The 23289-nt window shown below is 46.8% G+C and overlaps 1 protein-coding gene across 1 annotated transcript in view; it reads right to left on the minus strand.

Moving 5' to 3' along the window:
- Positions 1 to 23289, minus strand: part of ASXL2 (ASXL transcriptional regulator 2) — a 747150-nt gene that overhangs the window by 558775 nt on the left and 165086 nt on the right. The window contains exon 2 of the mRNA XM_069605568.1: positions 9447 to 9529. Coding sequence (XP_069461669.1) covers positions 9447 to 9529 — 83 coding nt within the window. The remainder of the gene's footprint in view (positions 1 to 9446; positions 9530 to 23289) is intronic.

Genomic DNA, 23289 nt, shown 5'->3' on the forward strand with positions numbered 1-23289 from the left:
CATGTCAAGTGGAGACTAAGAATGCCAGAACAAGTGGCCAAGACCGTTTCTGGAGCCCAAGCACATGTTTTCGAAAACCAGACGACTGGTGTAGCCGGAAAAGCGACAAACTGGATTCTGCAGGGCTTTTCTACCACAGAGCCACCATCAAAATCGGGCCCCATATTGAAAAGATGGCTCTAGTGTAACCATAAGCTGAGGAGCCGCTATGGTCCATGGGGCCTCTTGCTGGGTTGTTGCCGAAAGACTACTCTCACATTGTGATTAGTGTTGGCAATAAAAGGCAGTGGTTTTTATTGCAGTTACATACATCACAATACAGAAATGTTATTCATAAAATGTGCATAAAGAACAAAGTCCTTTTGGGCACGTGGGTCAGTGGTTGTCGCACTGGCCCGTACTGCTTTCTTATCCAACAACTGAGACAACGATCGTTGTCCTGTTCTTTTTTGGTTTCCGTCTCTTGTTTCTTCTTCTTGGGGTGGGTGGGTCGGGTGAAAAAACAGGCGTATTCTGCATTTGCAGAAAGGCTCATTTGCACTCCGTACGGAGAGATGTGCGAACTGGAGACCCTTGCTGGCAGGGTGTCCTCTTATTCACTTTCTGTGGCCTCAGGCCCTTAGTTTGGTGGTGGGCTTGCAGCCCTGGCGCCAGCAAATTCTGCATGTGTGTGCCTTGTCTTCCCCCGGAGTCTCCCACTGTTCTTTCTTGTTCCTGGCTACTCACACCTGGGCCCTTTTGGCACCCTGGTGCGACTTCCTACCTTGCCCTTCGGTTCACAGACTGGTTCTCTCTTAGTAGTATGGCTGCAGGTGAAGGAAGGGGAGAGGGACGTTGGGGGGGGGGGTGACGGGCGCTTATGGGTTTTGCACATGTGTGCTTTTGCTAGTATTGTACAGCTTCTGAACGCTGCACATGCCTAAAGTGACCCTGCAGCCCCTGCTTATGCCCCCCGCGCCCTTCAGCTTCATATGGTGCCCTTGTTCGCGGCGCTGGACCAAAGTGACTAAGTATGAGAATAGGGGGAGCAGGCCCTCCCCTTGCATTGTATGATCCAGAGCCTTGTGATAAGCAATGGCTTCCCAAAGCACACTACCAAAATACACCTTCTAGAAAAGCGATACTGACATTTGTTGACGTCCTGGATTCTGAGCGACCCCACAAACACCACTCAATCTGACTTGATTCACATTTACAAAGTGACCCAGCGTTGGAATAGTCTCCAAAACCTTGCTATGGCAGACACAGAATGTAGTGCCCAATTGCATTCCTTTAATGACGAGCAAAGCAGTGTTACTGGAGCCCGAGCAGCGCGCGCCAGTCAGCAGCCGAGTGAGCAGAATCACATTGGAGGATTCCAGCAAAACACTGACAAACAAGATGGTCTCGCCCAGTTACAGGCCACTATTTGAGGCCTGAGCCGCAGTACGAGAACGTGCAGCACTAAAAGCTTGAAACGTGCGAGACACATTGCATTGAACTGGTCATTGACATAGCGCCTTTTACTATTATTATAAATCACAATGCACTTCTGGCCGGAACGCCCTTGGGCACCGAAGTCTAGAATGTTGGAGGTCACGGAGTGTGCGTATTTGACCAAGTAAGGCTTGGCAAGGCTGGTCTGGCTCCGGTAAAGAGCAAGCCCCGAGGTCGGGCTTGTGGATCGGTGCTGAGGAGATGAGTCAGGAGGAAACGTGAGTGCTATGTGTTCAGCGTGTCTGCGCTCCATGCTCATGTCAAATGTCTTCATGTGTAGCACAGGAGGGTGCCCCGATTGTTCGGTCCTAGGGCCATGAACTAATATAACACAAGGTCATGTGCAATGTATGTGTATGCATGATTTCATATGCAGCATCCAATGCCTACTTCTTTCAAAAAGTGGTCTGACGAACCAATCAAAAGGAGACAAAAAGCGACGCGAAGGTGTACTAATCACCGTAATTGCTTTTTATCATCTTATTTTCGTGTTAGATATAGTTGATGTTTTGTCACCATTTATTTACAAAGGGAGGTATTTTCTTGCTGAAAGTTCGGTGCGGAAAGCAATGAAGGGCGAGGGGTAGCAGATCTAGGAAATGCACATAGACACTCCACTAAACAAACATTCCCACGTTTGAAACAGACGAATGCCTGAAATGAAAGGAAAACACTGTGTATAGATAAACGAAACGAGTTGTGCAAACTGTGCAATACACAGACCCTCCAGCTTATAATGATTTTGCGATCCCGCAAAATGCTGCGAAAACGGCCGTTTTGCGCAAAATACCGCAAAAACTGCCGTTTTGTGCAAAAACAGCATCTTTAAAAAAAATTTAAAAAAACACTTTTTTTAAACATTTTTTAAAAAGTAATCTGCTAAAATTACTGTTTTCAAAAAAATAATACTCAGGGTGCCAGGTTCTCAACTTTTTTTTTTTTTTTTTTTTTTTTTTTTTTTTAAAAACACAAGAAATGAAATCACTTGCACCCCAAAAAAGTGCAGCCCAATCCACAAGGGACACATGAATGGGCACATTTTATATGTGCACCCATTCAGATGGCCTTTTTCACTTCCTTCATCAAATAAAGTGGCGTTTCTGTCAATTTAAAAGCACATTCCTCATTACCAAGCAAGATGCACTTTTAAATGTGCAGAAATTGTATGTTTGTTTGTTTGTTTACAATGTTACAGAAATATACAGTTGAGGTAAACGTTGTAGATATATGAAATTAAGGATTACAGGAATAAGAAATATGCAAAATCTTCACACATAATAAATATCAATATCTATACAAAGGAGTGAAATATACATGTATGTACATGCTGTTTGCAGAAAAGTAAGTAAGAAAAGTAAGTAAGAAAGCAAGCAGAGAGTATCAGTATCTATACAGAGGTTTAAGATGTACAGTTAAATACAAGAATTGTTGGAGTTCAAGTGACTGATGAGATTCTTTCTAAAAAGCAAGTAAGGTTGATCAGCTCTCAAGTTGTGTGGCAAAGAATTCCAAAATGTAGCAGCTTTCACAGGGAAGCCGTTACCTCCGATGGTGGAGAGTTTGAATCTGGGAATTATCAGACAGTTGGAATAGATGGTTCTTGTTTCTCTGATGGATGACTTTCTTTTTACTTTATCCATCAGATAGCTCGGGGCAGCATTGTTGAGGGATTTATGGGTTAGGGAGGCCACCTTTAGTTTGATTTTACTGTCAGTGGAGAGCCATTTGTGTTGGCGTCTGGTACTGGAGATGTGTTCTCTTTTATTGATGCCGAGGGCAGCTCTCAAGGCGTTATTTTGTAGGATTTGTAGCCTATGGGTTATAGCTTTGTTAGCACCACTGTATAGGGCATTACAATAATCGAGCCTGGAGAGTATGAGTGCTCTTGCCAAGATCATACAGCTATCATTGGATAGGAGAGGTCTGCCTGCTCTTATTAATTTGCAGGTATACGCGGAGCTAGATGCTAGCGAGTTGACCTGTTTAGTGAATGACATAGTGGCATCCAGGTAAAAGCCGAGGGTTTTTACATCCCTGGATACTTTGATGATATTGCCGTCTATGTTGAATTCGGCATATTCAAGGCCTAGTTTGTTGATATTGGCGGGGGGTACCCAGGATAATAAGCTCTGTCTTGTCATCATTCAGGCATAGGCCATGAAGATGCCATCCATGCCTGAATGATGAGATACACCCTATTCACCAACTCTCTGTCCTTACTGTGATCCCCTGAAAGTGGGAGGAGAATCTGAGTGTCATCTGCATAGTTAGTGTAGGTGACACCCAGAAGATCCAAATCGTCGAACAGAGGTTTGGTGAAGATGTTGTATAATGTGGGGGAGACGCATGAGCCCTGCGGGACTCCGCACGTAATAGGAGAGGGGTCTGCTGCTACTGATGGGGAGAAGACTCTCATAGTTCTCTCACTCAGAAAGGATTCAATCCATCTGATGGCTTCTGGGGAGAAATGAGCAGCTGAATCCAGGTGTCTGCAGAGGACCTTGTGGTCGACAAGATCGAATGCCGCTGAGAGGTCAAGTAGGAGGAGGAGTGCTGTCTTACCCTTGTCCCTCAGATCATCGATTTGGGTCTTCAAGTCAATGAGCGCTGTTTCCGTACCGTGTAAAGGGCGGAAACCTGATTGTCTGGAGCCTAGTAGTTTGTGTAGTTCTAAGTATTTTTGGATTTGGACGTAGGCCGCTTTGTCCAGGATTTTCAGTAGAAAGGGTACCGTGGTGATAGGGCGGTAATTGGTGGGGATGAGAGGATCAAGTGTCGGCTTTTTGAGAAGGGGGAGCACCCAGGATTGTTTTAGGTTGGAGGGGATGCTGCCTGAAGAAAAGGAGGCGTTTATGAGTTTGGAGATGAATGGCGACAGGTCTCTGGCTGCATCCTTGATTATGTGTGCAGGGCAGATGTCGCCTTTGCAATTTGAGGGTTTGAGAGAAAGTATGATTTTCTCGACCTCCAAGGTGGTAGTTTTAGAAAAGGAGAATGAGTTAGTGTGTGTTCTTGGTGAAGCGTTAGGCAGAGGTGTAGGAGGGTTAGTGAGGTTTAAGGAGTCTTTTTTTAGTTGAATTTTGTTTTGTAGGGTATTTATTTTATTTGCTAGTGCCTGTTGGATGTCTGTGCACCAAGTCTGGTCCTTAGTGCAGGTGTCGGGTGTGGTAATGGGTGATTCAAGTTCCTTCAGTATGGAGAAGAGTTCCTTCATACTTGAGTTGGAATTGGCAATGCGAATGTTATAAGAGTTCCGTTTAGCTAGGCAGATTTCAGCTTTGTATTGACGAGAAATCGGATCGAGAATGGCTTTCTTTTCACTAGAGGGGCATAGTTTCCAAGCAGATTCACATTTTCTCTTTTTTAGGCGAAGGGCTTTGAGTTCAGGTGTGTACCATTCATTTAAATGAGTTTTGGGTTTGCTGGTGCGAAGTTTAAGTGGGGCAATTTTGTCCATGGTAGTTAACATAATTTTATTATATTCATGAACTAGTGAGTTGGGATCTAGGTTGTCTGGCAGTGCGTTTAGCTTTGGAAGGATGGCTGGGATGATTCTTTCAACTGTTACATTTTTCTTATTTCTTGTTAGGCAGGGCGGTGCCAGTGACTCAGTTGTGGTGGGTGGTCTGGAGGTCAGTAGGTTGAATGAGACCAGAGAGTGGTCTGTCCAAGATAGTGGTGTGGTAGAGGAGATGACCGCTGAGCAATTAGCAACAGCAACCCAGTCTAGGGTTCTTCCCTTCAGGTGAGTGGGTAGGTTGACTTTTTGTGAAAGTCCGAGTGATAAGATAGCATTGGCTATGGTGGAGGCATGTATGTCTGTTGGGTCGTTGAATCCTAGGTTAAAGTCACCTAGTACTAGTATTTGTGAGGTGGTTTTTGCATTGTTGGATATTAGGCTATGCAAATCTTCCTCGAAGGTCCCGAGCGGACCAGGTGGTCTGTAGACCAGGTGGATGGTGAGGGATTGGGTGTTGTTTATAGGGAGTTTGGCAGTGAGGGATTCGCACGATTGCAGGGTTTGGGTCGGGGCTAGTCTGAGAGCTAAACTTTCTTTGGATATGATGGCAATGCCACCGCCGCGGTTGCCCACCCGGTCCTGCCTGGATATGGTATAGCCATCTGGGATAGCCAGCATTAGAGACGGGCCTGCTGCATCGTGGAGCCAAGTTTCAGTTAGAGCAATGAAATCTAGTTTATCTTTAATGATTAGGTCTGCTATATCAAGGGCATGAGCGACCAATCATCTTGTATTTAGGAGAGCTCCTTTATAGGAATGTTCATCCGTTTTTACCGAGATGTTTGTATGAGAGCTAAGTTTGGGCTTGGTTATGGGAATGGTAGGGCCTTTGGTGGTGGGGGAGGCAAGCTGGTGGTTTAGGGCAATAGGTTTTCTAGTATGGCGGCTTTTGGATTCGCATTTGGAGTCAGAAAGGAGTCTTCGGGGCGGCTCATATAGTTTAGAGAGTCTAGCGCGAAGTTTGTAATTTCTTTCGGTGGTAGGGCAAGGGCAGGTGGCAAGGGTTATTAGTCCTGGCCTGCGATAATACCTTGGGCAAGAAGGGTCAGAATAGTAGTTTGCTATGTAGGAGTCGTTGGGAGGACTGGTGCCTAACTGAAGGGGGGGGGGGGCTCCTGAGTCGGTATCCTGAGTGGGAATGTCTGGGGATGCGAGCGTGGCCATTGCACAGAAGGTGAGTAATGCAGTTAGCATTTTCTACAAATCAACGCTAACGTTAAGTGAGCAGAGTAGCAATGTGGATACTATCTAGGAGATAAGGTCTAGGAGGGCCTTGGGGAACTTCCCTAACAGTCTCAAATTGTGCAATTCAATCCAGGGCAGTACAAATGCAGTATACAGATAGGCAGTGGTGGCTAGGTTCTAGGTTCAGAATCAGGCATATGGCACAGATACAGTAGTCAGATAGGTAGTAGTACCTAGATTCAAAATTAGGCATGTGGTACAAATGCAGTAGGCAGTGGTACCTAGATTCAAAATAGGCATATGTCTCAAATACAGTAGTCGGATAGGAATGGAGGTGAGAGCTATGGATTTGAAGGCATCTAATGTGTATACATCGGCAACTTAGTGCAGGTTCACTAATGGTAGGGAGAGGTCAATAGTGGAGATGCATGGCACAGTGCAGTCATAAAGTGGTCTACTAGTGACCATAGGGCACAGCGCAATCAAGAAGTGGTCTATTGGTGACCATAAAGCACAATACAATCAATATATGCCTAGGTTCAAGAGTTCCCATGGTAGTCTGAAATACATTCAAATAGTGGTGGCTAAGAGAACATGCATACAGTAGTGTCCCCGATGCCTCTTGGTGAGCAATGTAAATTGAATGCTTATATATGCAGACTAAGGGGAGTCGTATTGCGGCAGCGTCAGTACTTTAAATAAATACGATTAGCTTACAGGACGGTGGCAAAGTACTTACAATAAGTTCTCCTGTTGTAAGGTTACTTGGTTCGAGTTACTTGCCTCAGTCATTACAAAAGGCGGTCGGTGAATGGTGAAATGCACAGGGGGGGTGGCCGCGCCGCGCTCTCATGCGCGAAACAGGCGCAGGAACAGGCCTTTGTATGGCCTTCGTTGCAGCCGGCGTTTCCGCCTGCCGGCGGATGCCGGAATTCAAATGGAGAGTGCGGCCTCAGCCTCGTTGTGGCGCCGCGATGCACCAGGCATTGGCGGGTCAGGCACTCTGTGCGGACAAGGTCAGGCAGGCCTTGCTCCGTGTGCCCGCGCTCGCAAGATGCTGGGGCTAGATTCTGGCTTCTAGGGGGGGGAGGGCTCCTTCCCTCTTCCCTTGCCGTAGGAAGGTGGAGTGCAACCCTGCGCGCACTGGATATGGGGCTGCCACTGCATGACGGGGTCTTTCTTGACCCTGTCATGCATTTCTTTTAAGGTATGAACCGCTGCTGAGTCGCTTGCATTTCTGTTACTCAAACAGGATAAAAATACATTTTTTGGGTCACATTTTACAGCGGCAGTCACCTGGAGTGCCTGTCCCTGTGAAAGGCGCTGGGAGCTTGAGGAACACTGTTGGGAGAGCGATTCTATTCAAAGTACTGCCCATTTTGATTACAACAATCTATCGAATGTTACAGTTTGACCAATTTCATCCAGTACTATTCGATCGATTTTTATAAATACTGAACATGTGTTGCGGGGGTGTCACCCGCTCCCCATGTTCAGTATTTTTGGTCTAGGGTGGTTGCAGAAGTGTTTTCCCCTTTTTCCTCAAAATTGGAGGCGGGGACAGAAAAAAAAGAAAATAACGAAAAAGGGACCCTGCGGAGTCGGATCCGACCCGCGTTAGAGGGACGGATCTGGCACCGCAGGGTTGCAGGGGAAGTGGCAGCGACCAAGCAGTTAAGTAGGGGAGGGGGTGGGGTGGTGGTGAAAGGTACTTTTTGGGTTGTTCGGCTGAAGTGCAAATCAATTCGCAGCAAAATTGACCAAGGTCAATTCCGCCGCAAATAATTACACTTGGGTCAAACAGTCCAGAACACCATTCAAGGAAGCTGGCCAGCGCACAATTTGCGCTACAGCTCAATCCTGTGGAAATGCACTGGTCACTTTTGAGAATAAGGTGACCTGCTCATTTCCAAAAATGGGTTGTCTAAAAATAGCATATCCTCCGTTCTTTTTTTAAATGCCCCATTATTTGAGGAACTGGGTCAAAATCTACATTTAAATTTTTTTTTAAAAATGGTTACACTAGAGAGAGAGAGGGAGAGTGATGGGTGAGATGTGAAGTGATAGGCAAGAAAGCAGAGGGAGAGCAGTGGGTCAGAGGAGGGAGTGCTGCACAAGAGAGCAGAGGAAGCAGTGATGCGGTGGGCCAGAAATCTGAGAGCGAGCAGAGGTACAGAAAGTAGAGGGAGCGTGTGGTCAGTGAGCGAGAAAGAGAGGAAGCGGTTGGCCAGAAAGAGGCAGTGAGCTGCAGATTGGGAAAAAGGATAAGGGAAGAGTGCGATAGAATGGGAGAAAGGATGCAAGATGCAGAAGCAGCACAAAAGAATGAAGGACTGTATATTGCGGGAGGAATTGTAGAGTGTAAGGTGTGAGTTGGGAGTATGATTTGGAGTGTGGCAGGGGCTGGGCAGTGCAAATTGTGACTTGACAGTGTGACGTAGCACGTGAGTATTTGTATGACAGAGTGAGAGGTTAAGGAATGCAAGTTGTGATGGAGAGTTGGTGAGATGTGTGTTGGTGAGAGAGGTGTGTGGGTGTTTGGGGGATTGGAGAACATAGAAGGGGAATATTTTCAGCATTACAATTGATAATGATCAATTTAGTTAATACTATTAAATAGGCATGAACTTTAAACCAGAAATGTAGCCAAATCAAACATTGTTCTGCCAAGCCAGAGACATCTGGGTCTCTTCCTATTAAATTAATACAAAAGATGCATAATAATGATACCCTGGCTCTCTTGTAGCCTTGCACTCTGCCTATTTCCTGCAATGTAGCAATCTTACACCCTCCAGTTAATACAAAATGTCCTGCAAAAATGCCGCAATAAATAATGGTTTGTGCCGCAAAATTTGCCATTTCATGCCGCAAAATTTGCCATTTCATGCCGCAAAATCCTGGAGGGTCTGAATACAGTGTTCAAAATATTCTAAATGTAGTGCACTGCAAATAGCGCAAATATTTGTCAAAACATGGGTCGGTGACCCATTTTGTGAAGTTCGTTTAGCATTACATACAACAAAGATTTCGCAGACATCATTGCAATTCAACACATCCATGAAGCCAACAAGTCTTAATGCAAGAATCAGAGAACAACAGAATTTAAGGCAACAACGTAGTGTCGAAATTGCTAAACAAAGGGCTGCGAGTTCAGCTTGGGCCTGAACCTGTGCAAATGCAGCATACGCTGCAAAAGCGGTCTGCATAGGCAGCGCCCCCTTTTTTGGGGGGGCTCCCCTTCCACCCTCACCCCCACTGCACGTACCTGATCTCTTTCAGTCCCTCACGCTGGATCACCTGAAGGATTTCTTTATGGCTCATAGGTGTGTTGGGGTGCTTCTCCAGGACCTGCAAACAGACCGCATTGTCAGCATCCTACTACTGGGTTTCAATCCACAAATTAAAAACAAAAAACACGTTCAACAACACTTGCAGATAACAAGCAATTATAATGACATTTTAAAAAATCTATTTGGTCAGAAACTGGAGTACCTCGTGGTGTATTTGCAAGCCAATGTTCCCATGTTGGGGGCATGCGACTAACGGTAGGGTCACTTGACGGAGAATGGAGCAGTAAATCCGAAGGTAAAGGGACAGACCCATTTCTATGGCTGTGCAGGTGGTATTGTTGTCCTGGGACACTCAGCACTGCATGGGGGTGGCTGCTACTCGTGCAGTTGCACGTGGAGAGTAAGACCCGTGCACCTGGCAGTGGCACAGTTATTATAAGAGCACACCCTCTGGATCCACTGGGCTTCATAAACGCCAAGAGCCTAGAGACACAGCAATATGAGAGCAGGTGTTTATACAGCGCTCCATACCGATTCTTCCCGCGTCTAAGCCCTTTCATGAAAGCAGCCATTACCCAATCTATAAACCTCGGAAGGACGAAGGTCTCAGCTGGGATTCGAACCCCATGCCAGAGGTGGGCACTTAACCTGTGAGCAATTCAACCTGCACAGTGTCACACTGTGCTTGGATCTAGAAGGCACCGTTTTTTCCAGGCCGCACAGGTATCGGCAACTTTTTAAATCCTAGTTAAAATACAGACTTGATACCCGTGGGCATTGAAATAATGCAAGATCCTCGTGCTCACAGGTAGGTTCCAGCACAGTTCCTTTACTACAGCTATGGTCAGTTACATTACGTTGTTACAGAGGCAGGGGCTCGCCAACTGCCTGTCTCCACAACCTTCTCAGCACACATTCTCTCAGTCACACCCAACATGCTCTCTTGCATCACCAGCGTCTACGTCCATCCCAACTATACAACACAGCTCCTTTCCTTCCAGATCGCACCACAACACAACGGGCATGAATCCGACATTTTGACTATGAACATATTGCGCTGTATCACAGGTTTCCCACAAAACAATACATAGACATCACACATTTGTAAAAATGTGTAGCTTTAAAAGAGGAAACGCCCAGAAGAATCTTTCAACAAGAAGCAAAAGAAGTCCATATGCCGGACTCTGGCGTAAATTTGGATATGCGCAGGGGATCCCACACTTGCACCAGCCACCTTACAAGTCTGGATGCATGCAATCTGGTGATGCCTGGAGCATCTCCGAGATGCGCGTGGGCAAATATTTGCGCAAGAGCACTGCAAACAGTACAGTTTAGATTTTTCTTTCACTACAATCTAACAAATAGAATGCAACCCTATCCAACGTTCTGCTTAAAATAATGTTTCCTTAATGCATACAGCTGGTGCTGGATGGATGATGCAGACTAAAAATAAAAAATGAATCTTAAAAAACGCGACTTCTTTGCAGAGGGTTCTCTGAAATTAAGGATTTCTACCACCGTCCAGCCATCATAAGAAAAATACAAACATAAATATTACACGGCACAAGGCAAAAACCAGACAGCCAACGTTTCCTGATACCCTCCCAGTCTTCTGGAACAAGCTGGCAATGCAGATAAGACTGGGCCTCGCCATCCTACACTTCAAGAGGTACCCGAAGACCTATCCTTGTTGCAACTAAAAGAGAATCGATGTACTCCACACAGACTAGTTGTCTGCCTCCGAGCCAGAAAGTCCATGTAGCTTCACTATACATATTGCGGCAAATCCCTGGATGTCGACACTTTGCAACTAGGGGGGGGGGGGCACTCCCCGATAGACCCACTGGGTTTGGTACTCAGCGGGTGGATCTCATGGGGAGGGAAGCCCCCTTTGGGATTAGTGATGACCTTGGGAGAACGCAGTATCCCCATGGCCCACCTTACCTTCACCCACGGTCCTCACCAACCCCCTACACCACCATCCCTAGTGTTCCTATCTGTTGCCTTAGAACCAGTAAGGTAGGAAGAACGGGGATGAGGAAGTGTAGACTCTGCAAGGGACCTATATCACTTAAGTACTGAGACAAGGGAGAGACCACCTGACTTCCCTAGGAGTCCTCGGGATCAGTAGCGGGATGAGGAGGCAGTGCGGAAGCAAATAGCACTAATGAAGACCTGAACGTGTGTGTGCGTGTGCGTGTGTGCGTGTGTGCGTGTGTGCGTGTGTGCGTGCGTGCGTGCGTGCGTGCGTGCGTGTGTGCGTGTGTGTGTGTGTGTTCCTCCCTAGAAGAACCAGAAGTTGTGAAGCCAGTGGACAGAAGCAGAATGAAGCAGCAGAGGATGGGCGTTTGCCCGTTGGCAGAGAGGTCCACTGTGATTGGGCCCTACCAGGAAGAAGGAGAAGGAATATCCAGATGGAGCGCAAGCGTGTGGTCTGTCTCAAACGCATCGTCTTAAAGGAAGAAGCCGCTGCGGAGTCGCTGCAGAGCTTGGAGGGAGAATGAGCGCGGCCAGAGACCCAAAAGCAGCCAAGCAAAACCGGTGAGCACCCAGAGGAGGGTTGAGAGACCGGGAGGCTTGCTGCGAACCCTGAGAGACCATATCACTGTGAGAAACAGGTCTAGGACCCGCAACCAATAAGGAGTGACATCAAAAGCCATCTTTGTGGCAATCCTTCACAAACTGAGAGACCAGGGCTGCCGAGACCATGAGAGAGAGCGAGAGAGAAAGAAACCAATACCAGAGCAGACTGGGACCCGAGAGGAAGAATACATGGCAGGGGGTGAACGGGTAGATTTATTGGGAAACTAGAAGAGCCAAGAAGTTTCTGGGACCCACACCAAATAATGAACTGTCTCCAAAATCATCTTCATAGTTCCAGTACCTAACAGGGTAGTGAACCAGGTGGGTTATGAACACTGAACATTGTGAGAAAGACCATGGGAGGAAGGCATACCCCCTGGTGATGAAGAACATTGTCAAAAAAAAGCCAAAAAAAAGGGTGTCAAGCTCTTGGCATTGTGAATTACACTATAAAGGCCAGGAAAGAGAACACCTGTCCTGGCATTGGGAAAGTCACTGAGAAACCAGAAAAGGGTTAAGGGGAGGGAGTCACTGCCCCTACCACTATGAAGATACAAGACTTTCTTTCTATGTGCCTTGCTGGAGCCCCAACCAAAGAACCTTCATTGAGACTTTTTGATTTGTACTGTGACACTGCCATCATTGTGACCCTGCTTATTTTATCCCTTGTATAGGGATTAGAATAACCATTTCTCCTTTATTTTAATTTTTTTTAAAAAAAGGCGTTTAACCATGTCCTTTTGTCCGCCCACCATGTCTGTCCTATGACATACTCCAGACACAGACCAGCTGTGAGCGTCAGTTAGACACTGTGACAAGGTCAGTACCCTGACCTGGTCAAGAGGGGATGGGAACCCCTCTTAGCTCATGGCAGGAGGCTTGCAGGGAGAACTACAGCGCCCGTCCTACCCCAGAATTGGATGATGGCGGATGAGAGACCCTTTCTGTTCGTCACCCCAAGTGCCAGCCTATATATGTGCAGTACTAATCTGCATCACCCCCTTCCTCTGAACCCAGGCTTTCTCTTTCTTTTCCAGAAAAAAAACAGTCACAGGAGAAGACCTCCCACACAACAGAACCATCAGCACCTCCCACATAACAGAACCATCAGCACGCCACACACATCTATCTAAAATCAGCTAGAGAGAGAGAACCAGCTGGAAGCAAGCTAGAGGGTCTGCGCACCAGTCAGGAACCCTAAGCCAGTGGCGTAGAGCGCAGAGTAAAAGGAAGAAACGGAAGGAGAAGTCGGAGCTCTCGCCTGGCTCTTGCCGACACCGTGCACCACATGCCGTGTCAGCATGCACAGTAATGAGACCGGTGTGAGGGCCCCCCCCCCTAGAACACCAGGGACAAAACAAAATTCTACTACCTACAGAGGGGACTTTAGTTAGGGGCAGCCAGGTCAGAGCACCTCCCCCCGCCTCCCCCACAATCAATGTACAACGCCAACTGCCATTGTAATTTCATGGCACCGCAGGTGTGGAAGAGGGGTGGGCTTAAAGCGCTATATGAAAACATTGTTGTATCCAACACTTCCTGTGCAGGGAAGGCGGACAGATTGGCCCGGGACAAATGACCAACCAGACGATAGGGAGGGGACTAAAGGAAGTTGTGACAAAAGCGAGAGAGCGAGGCAAAAGTGAGGGGGCAAAAGAGGGAAGGAGCGAGGAAGAGAGGGCGAGCAAGAGAGGGAGGGAGAGGAGGAATAGAGGGAGTGGGGCAGCCACAGGGCCATTAAAAATCATTCAATAACCCTCCCCCGTCATATTACGCATTTTCCTCCCATTCTCAATTCGAATAATCAGCATCTCGACACAGAACCGATGCAAGGATTCCACTCTTGGAACTCAAGGGACCCAAATGATAACGTGCGCGATGTGATGCAGAACCAATAAATGCACACGCGTGTAATCCCAAATTCCCTCATCCTCTCAAGGGGGGGGGGGTAGTGCTTAGGGCGATATTCAAAACGTCGATTTCTTTCCAGGTTAGCATCTGTGTCAAGCTAGTTAAACAACATTTAAACTGCGGTAAAAGGTGTAGTCCCCAAATCCATCGTCAAGCGCGTGGATAACGGACCACTGTAGAAAACCAGCATTTCATACCACTGTAGTCGTAGACCTGGAAATTGAGTGGGTCGCCTGTGCCTGCATCTGATTGACAACAGAGGGCACCACACGCCTTTCAATACATCTACTCTACCAAAATGGAGTAGTGGGTTTTAGCGACACGTGGGTGCGATCCCTATTCCCGAGTTGCCACTTCAAGGGACTAAGGTAGGTCCCTCTCGGTCCATGGTTTCAACATGCCTGTAGAGTTCATGTTTATAGGACCAGTGGTGGAAATGTTGAAGTTTTACTGTGGGATCCCACCAGCGACATGGGGGCGTTGTTCTCACCCCCACCTCTTCCCCACCTAAACATGTGCCTCACAGAAAATTAATCGAACCCCTGGGGGAAAGACAAAAAAGAATTTAAAAAAAAGGTGGACACCTTTTAAGTAACATTGACTTAATATTGTACTCTGCACAACATATTTAGCAAGCGAGTTCAGACAGCTGATCAGCTACTGAGGTGGTCTTGTGGATGGCAACAATCTCGGCTTCTGGAGCTCAGCACCATTAAAAGCAGCCCTAACGCACTAAAATAAACTAAGGGCGCAAATAGATTTCCCAATCCGAGGTGACTTAAGCCCCTCAATCCCCCAGAAAGTAAGAAACCAGGCTTCATGGATTAGTGTCCTGCCTGCTGGGCCTGCATGGCCATTCCACACTAGCCTCATGGGTCGGTGTGCACAGAATGCAACACTGCCTTACCAAATAAGCCTTCCTGGCCTGAAGTAGAGTCGAAACTGTAATGTTTGGTGAAAGTATGTACAGAGGACCATGTGGCAGCCGCACAAATATCTTAGTGGAACTCCCCTCTGTAATGCAGAGGAAGTCGCCATGCCTCTGGCCGAATGAGCCTGAAGGCCTTCTGGAGGATCTTTTTTTCCGCCAGTTTGTAGCATTCAGATATTGCCAGTTTTATCCGTATGGATAATTTCTGTTTAGTAATAGCCATACCCAACAAACGGTTGGTCGTCTTGTCTTATTCTTGTCATTCTGGTAATATAGAAGTTTAGTGCACTTGTAGGATCAAGCCTGTGTAGTCTCTCCTCTTCCTTCCCAGGGTGCGGAGAAGGGTAAAATGATGGTAATGTTATTTTCTGAGTCAGAAGGAATTCAGATACAATTTTGGGTAGGGTGGGTTTCAACTTAAAGACCACAGTGACCTTATAAAAAATTGGTGTATCAAGATCGATCCAGTACTGGGCTTTTCCCAGGGATGCATCTAGGACTGCTCCAATGAATTGGAGCCTTTGAGATAGTATCATGTGAGGCTTCTTGAAGTTGAGGGAGAAGCCCAGTCTGTGAAGGGAGTGGCAGGTGGAGTTAAGATGTTCCAGGGCCTGTTCGGGGGAACTGGCCCTGATCAGCCAATCGTCCAGGTAGGGGTAGACATGAATCGCCCCCTCCTCTGAGACTCACTTCCACCACCGCCATTACCTTGGTGAAAACCCTTGGGCGGAGGTCAGCCCAAATGGCAGAACCTGAAATTGATAAAGAGAACCGCCAACAGCAAACCTCAGGTCCGGTCTGCGCTTTTGATGAATTGGCACAAGAAAGTAAGCATCCTGAAAGTCCAGTCCTGAAGCTGGAGGGCCTGAATTATCTGAGAAAGGGAAACCATCTTGATCTTGTCCTTCCTGAGGAACTTGTTCAAGTTTAAGTCCAAGCTGGGTCTCAATCCTCGGTCCTTTTTTGGAATTAAGTAGTACAGGGGGTACCAACCTTTGTTCCTCTCCGCTACAGGTACTGGTTCTATAGCACCTTTCCCTAGCAGGGTTACTATTTCCTGCATAAGGAGCGGATCTGAAACTTTGAAAGAGCTGTTCCCAGTGGATGACTGCGTTTTTTTTTTTTAGAAAAGGAAGGCAGCAATCCAGGGCAACTGTTTCCAATGCCCATGCATCTGAAGTAATAGCCTGCCACTCTGTCAGATGCTGTGACAGTTTGCCTCCCACTGCAGTCTCGTGAACTAACTCCTCAGAGAGGTTTTGGGGTGGCTGACGCAGTGGCGGATGGCAAGGTAGCCGTTGCTGAGGCGGTCTTAGTACCTCTTCCCTGTCCACCACGGGGGAATCTTATTTGGCCTCTTTGAACTGACTTTTCTCTGCCTCTTCGAAATGTGGAGTAGTGACGAAAGGACCTATCCCTCCAGGGCGTACCTGTGGGGCGATTTGGAGGTTGTCTAATCACATCATCAAGGGATTTGGCTGCTGCCTTTGAAATTTGCAGTTTCTCCAGACTTTCATCAGCCTTGCTACCGAAAAAATGAGGCCGTCAACTGGAATGTTGAGCAGTCTGGATTGTACGTCTGGAGCAAATCCTGACTTTCTCAACCAGGAATACCTGCGCATTAAATGTACTAGCCGCCATTGCTCTGCTGATACTGTCAGCAGAGTTGAGACCAGTCTCGGGGGGATTCACACACCGCGTGCTTTCCACCCTTGACTATCTTTAAAAACCTGTCTCGTTCTTCCCCTTCGAGGATATGGTCAGCCGTCATGGATATACACTCCCAAAGGATGTGAGTGAACCTAGCCAACATGCACGTGGCATTTGCCGACTTCAAGGCCAGAATTCCAGCCAAAGAAACGTTTTAGGCTAGAGCATTGTAACGTTCATCATCCCTATCAGGAGGGATAGTAGGGTAGGCATTTTGCCTAGTGGTTGAGGTGGCAGCTTGCACCACCAGAGTTGGGTGTTTTGATAAATAATAGGGATCCCTGCTGGTCACCCTGTATTTAGAGGTCAGCTTCTTGTTGAGAGCCGGATTGAGTTCAGGTACCTCACAAATTGGTAGCTAAACGCTAACGCAAAGCTGCATGGAATGGAACAATTGGGTCTTCCTGAGGTCCCCTTTCCAGAATGTCTGTCAAGTCATCCTGTTCAAAAACTAGACTTGGTCTAGCCCATCCCATATATTCAACTACCCTTGACATCAACTGCCTGTAGGGAGCCTCTGCATGATCAGATGAATCTAATCTGCCAAACCATACCTCTGGCGAGTGTCCAAACCACTGGCATCATGCAGGAACTCTTGAAGATCCTTTATGCTAGGTTCTTCCAAAATTTGGGCCTCACGCACTGATGACGTACCATATTGGAGGCCAAAAGGTCTAGACTCAGCCGATGATGGCTCTGCGTCCTCATAAATGGAAGAAAGACTTGAAAAACTCAGCCCTAGGAAAAGGGGTATATGTTTTCTCCACAGTACCCGATGGGGTCCTAATATTTGTCGACAAAGATGCCGAAATTGTCACAACTGTCGACGTCTTCGATGGTTGCGTCGATGACTTCCACTCCTGTAACATCGAGGAGCTCTAAGACCGAAGCGCCAATGGCTTTTCATGGGTTTTTGGCACCGATGGCATTGATGACAAGTCTTTAGGCGCCAATAACATCGACGACTCAGTCCTCGAGTAGACTTTTCCGACCACTCTTGAGGAGTTTTGCCTGCCTGACCCGAAGGCGCACGGGTCTTATGCTCATCGGGTCATTCGACCGGAACATGACTTTTGGCTGTACTCGAGGGGGTCAAGGCCACATTCTCGAACACCATCATTTTTAGCCTACACTCTTCCCACTCAGCTGGTGAGGCAGTTTTAGTTGGGCATGGCACCCATTCCGGAGAGGAACTCAAAGCTGTCGAAGATGGCGACCTATGGCACTGTTTCTTCGAATATCTAGACGATGACCAATAGTGGGAACCAATTCACGATCAGGATAGTTTATTTTTCTTACGGCGTGGAGAAACAGTTCTCGACTCATCTGAAGTTTCCCTTTTTTCGACAGAGTCTAAGGGGATTTATGGGTACTACCTGCTGCAAGTTTCCCTCCGCGCTCTCGACGTCATGGACAGGCGGTCCTCACACTACGATGAAGGATGAGCAGATCACAGACATCACAAGCATATTCTGTGGGGGTCCGTAACGGACATCTTCGAACCGCAGTCACAGCATTTATTTAAACTTGACTTTGGAGTAGAAGACGCTGATGACATAGCCATCTTTGAAGATTTCACGAGGATTTGTTGAAGATTTGTCGAAGATTTCTCTTCACAAAGGAACGAAGTGTACCGTATCCGAAGTGTTAGCGCAGAAAAACAGAACTGAAGCCGACACTGTTCGAGCTATATATACACCTTCAGTGACGTAGACATAGAGACGGAGGCCTCTGAGGGACATCGAGTCAACAGTCATCGACGCGCAGCGCCCTCTGTTGAAAAAGAAATTCCAAAGCAGCTTAACTGGATATTGGCAATATCATAAGAGAAGGAATACGTGTGAGGACACAATCCATTCGAAGGTTCATTTCACGGTCTATGCAGTTTCCTTAACACAAATTTGAAAGTGGCAAATGTAGTGGTTGCATTTTGTTCTTTTTGTTCCCTTTTAATGGGAGGTCCTCCTTATACCGCTTTACTCTGCCCTGCCCATATACATCAACTTCCACAACCAAATGTAGCTTGACGAAATGTATCACTCTCAAGTGTGTGGCAACGAAACCATCATATACAGTATAAGGCCATTCCCATTTTGTGATTCTAAAAATGGTGTATGCAATTTGCCCGTTAGGCTGCGCCTGAAGCATGTCTTGTGCTTATTGAGGGATGCAAGACGGTATAGAGAGTGTTTCCCCAATAACACTGGCTAGTGGAAGTCAACAGCCAACCTTGCAACCCTGGGACAGGTGCTATTTAGCAGTGATTATGCTATTGAGTAACTGACTTCTGCGACCTATGTACCCCAGCATCTACTGGTCCTACTGTTTGATAGATGGTCAATAACAGAGAATGGACTTCATTCCAGGCTTTCGGATTGGTTTAAATCGCAGTCAATAATGACTTCTATCTGCTGATACCGTCTAGTTATGAACTCTGAATTGCTCAGACGGTTAGGAGGCAATAATACCCAAACTACTGGCATAACTTGCTATCTGTCCAGCTACTGACACTGCTAAACTTAGTTGCGTTTTAGCACAATGACATAGCAGTCCTTACATTAGTACCACCTTTGTGACCATTTTGGCTACATCACTCCCCTTCACCCGGACTGCGAATCTCCCTGATGCCATGTTTGTGGCTCACTGCTCTGCCCCTCTGGTTGTGCATCTGCCTGAAGCACTCTGCCAGATCCCTCCCCCTTGGAGACAAGCGGCTTCTGCCAGCCATTTTATTTGCTCACATGTTCCTTAGGCCTCCAGCTAACCTTTACCTCACATGCACCCATCGCAGCATCATGCCAGCACCACAGATTACTGCCCAGCTTCTTCCTACAGTTTTGCCCAACTTGACGGCCTGCAATTCACTCCCCTGGGCCTCTGGGTTCCAGATAGCTGGCCCAAGAGAGACCAAAAGCTTTGTAGATTTGCACAATAGGTCTTACCAAGCTTCATGGGCCCTTGCACCACTGTGTGCCTAGTCCATAATTACCGGTATGGCATATATCTGCAGTCAAGCAACTCATGACTCCAATATATTTTACAAATTTAAAACAACATTCATTGTCCCAGTCCCAAACTCACAAAAGGGTGAAGCCAATTGAACAAGAACATAAGAGTTGTATTAAAATCTCCCTGGAGTTCTGTGAATCACATATCTTAATCGTTGTTCTTGACCCCTGTAGGATCACACTCCCAGAACTCCCCTGTAACTCGATTGAAGATAATGACAATCATTACTTACCGTAAAAGCATTTCTGATGGTTGTATCTGCTTAGATTCACATGCTGTGCATATAGTACGACATCCAGTGGTCACCGCAGAGTATTGCATCTGATCTTTCAGGGACCGAAAGGGGACGTCGGCATAGGCACGTCTGTAACACTATCCCTATAGTGATGTGCTGTGTACCCAAAATTCCTCATGCGTCGAGGTCCCTCCGATTGTATTTTTTCTGCCATGAGGCAGCCTTATGACCAACGTGAGTGAGTACATAAAAGAGAGAAAAGTAATAGGACGTCTATGTTCCTTCCATCCAAGCAGGGAGGAAGAGGTGGGCGCATGTGAATCTAAGCAGATACCGTAATAGCATTTCTGATGGTTGTAAGTAATGCACGTCTTCTGATGTTTGTTAATCTGCTTAGAATCACATGCTGTGCATAGACTAGCAAGCAGTACCCGGAGTTGGAGGTGGGTTGTGAGAAGGAACATGTTAGGGAGAATTCTCTTAGAAGGCTAATTTCCGAAACCTAGTGAGTCCCCCAGCAGCTTTGCTGGATTTTTGGGGTCTGTTTTTTCTCCTGCTAAGAGTGAGAGACTCTTTTCCTCCCACTCTTAGGCATGATTTGGGGTATGTCTTTGACTTTTTGTGCACTTATGGGCTATGTTTTTTTTTTTTACTCCATAGATTATCATCTGTTTTTGTGTATGTGTTACACAGCACCCTCAGTGCAGTAACTCAGGGGTGTCATAGTGACCCCCAAACAGATTCCATACCCTGGGACCGACTACTGTCTCCCAGGGCATGTAAAGTCACCATTGACTTTACTAGTCCAAAATTGTGAACAGAACCAGTACAAACCATCATATTGTGGAAGTACTGGAAGGGGTTAATTTGATTGCTCCTGGGTCTGTTTCCAAGGGGGGCACTGTCCAGTCCCCCCTTGTCGAGTTTCTGGCTGGTGGCAATGGTTACCACGCAAAATATTCCACCGGAATATTTCCTATGGGACTTTCCCATTGATTTTAAACGCACCACTTTGTGGTGCAATGTTAAAGATACCGCTGGTTTATTTATTTAATATTAAATCCCCGGTTGGGTCTTTTTGCCAGAACTCTTTTCTAGAATGGCGTTTGTGTCCGTCTCTGTAACTCCAACCAAGGTCGGGCCCTTTGTTCCACTTTTTGGCGGGCTTCTCCACAGAAGCCCTCCAACTGGTGCCACTCTGTCTGGGTTCCACAGGATGTGTGGGTGGGGGAATTGGCACCCTGGACTGCGTTGCCTTAGCAACCCAAGTCGCACTCTGTTCTGATTGGCCCAGTGGTGAGCCGCCCGGCTCACCACTTAGCATGTATGAGTGACAGCTAGGCTGTTGAATGGGGGTTTTTCTGCATAAAAGCAGGGCTTTGGGACTGGAACTTCAGAAGTCGCCACAGGACCTAAGAAATCCAAAGATGGGAGAAGCTGAGCCATCTGCAACGACGACACCACCCGTGGAGCCCTGCTGCAACAACCTCACCACTTTCCCGACGACAAGAGAAGATCTTCTACTGAAAGAGTCTTCTTCCTCTGAGCTGGTGGGATCAACCAGTTTGCCATTTTGCCTTCCAGGACGTCTCTTGGTCGAATCGCCTGTGCCAAGCACCCCGGCGGCCGGATAGCCAAGCTTCACCACTGTGACCGCGAATACCAGGAACGCACCTTTTAACCGACGAACTCCGCAGCTAGTTTCTTCCCTGGGCAGTGCAACGACTCCAGGTTTCCTCCTCGACGAGATCATCTCTTCCCCTGGTCGAAACCACGAACTGCACCCAGGAACAACTGCCACCGCTGGAGCTTCCTCAACTTTAAAGGCACTGTGTTCCACCTGGCCTCCCTTTCTTCGGTTTGCTAAAGGTGACCCTTAAATCCTTTGCTTTCCAACTGGGTTGGACCCAGACCTAACTTTATCTTTCGTACCACCCCAACCTCTTTTGAACATTTCTACAAAGACTTGAATGCATTTCTCAACTGTCTGATCTTGGGCACATTTCACCTTGCTCCATTTAAAGTGGGCCTGGCCTATGAACTTTGGCTCTACAGTAGACTCTGCCTTCACTAACTTGTTTTGGTCTCTTAAAAGTGTTGGGAACTATTTTACTTTTATGACCTGCCTTTTTCTCTCCCTTTTATTTAATTATTGGAGTGCCATCTAGGTTACACGCTCACCTCTGTTTTGATAAAAAGTGGCGTTTTGACTTAGACTTGTCAAATAATTCTTAAGGGAGGTGTGTATACTTTTCTGATTGTGTTTTGAACTTGCTTTGATTAATAGTGCTGGTGTATTTTCTAAAGTGTGTTTTTAATAAATAATTATATACTTTGGATACAAAGCTCTGGTCAGTGTTTGCTTGCTTTACTGTGTTTTTAGCCCTATTGTGTATCCTATGTATACTGCCCAACTCTTCTTGAGAGAGGTCTGACTGCTCAGCCACAGCTACCAGGTAAATTTGGGTGCTACCAATTGGGTTTACTGCTTACTCCTGTCGTCTTAATCTTTTTGCAGTGTTCCCCAAGGGAACTGCACAGGATTCTGCCTAACAGAACAGTAGAGAAAAGATGTCTTAGTACTACTTGTCCCACCTGGGAATCAGACCTAGAATGGGCATCTAGACAATAGTGTTTTGTAAAGGTGTGTACAGAACTCCAGGTTGCCCCTTTGCAAATGGACTCAAGGGGAACATTTGCAATGAAAGCTATGGATGCCCCGGTGCCTCGAGTAGAATGTCTCTAAGCTTGAAGGGCAGTTCTCTCTTAGCAAGAATGTAACAGAGTGATGCACTGGACAATCCATCTAGATATAGTGGATTTGGAAACTGCATCTCCTTTTCCTGCCGCCACTGAGACAAAGAACTGATTAGTCTTTCTTAGTGGAAGAGTTCTTTCCATATAAAACATGACCGCCCTGCGCACATCAAGTGTGTGCAGGCTCTTCTCTCCCAAGTTTGATGGGTTTTGAAAGAACGTTGGTAGTTCTATTGACTGGTTGACATGGAACTTTGAAATGAATTTAGGTGCAAACCTAGGGTGTGTGCGTAGAACCACCTTATCTTTGTTAACTGTTACAAAGGGGTATAAGATTGAGTGAACTACAGGCGCTCTCACTCTCCTAATGGAGGTGATAGCTATCAAGAAAGCAGTCTTAAGAGTGAGATCCTTAAGGCTTGCTTTATGCATGGGCTCGAAGGGGGAGCCCATTAGCCTGGTTAACACAACGTTCAGGTCCCATCGGGAGCTGGGTTAAATATAGGAGGGTGAATTGTCTTCACTCCCTCCATGAAGGCTTTAATAACTGGAACCTTCCACCATGACACCTTATGTTGTGACGTAGTGTGGGCAGAGTGCAGCTAGGTGAACTTTAATGGAATTAAAGACTAAACCCGAGTCCAGCAAGTGAGTCAGGTAAAAAACAATGTGTGGGAAAGCA

This window comes from Ambystoma mexicanum, chromosome 4p, assembly GCF_040938575.1.
Source record: "Ambystoma mexicanum isolate Mex_15411 chromosome 4p, UKY_AmexF1_1, whole genome shotgun sequence".
Lineage (NCBI taxonomy): Eukaryota > Metazoa > Chordata > Amphibia > Caudata > Ambystomatidae > Ambystoma > Ambystoma mexicanum.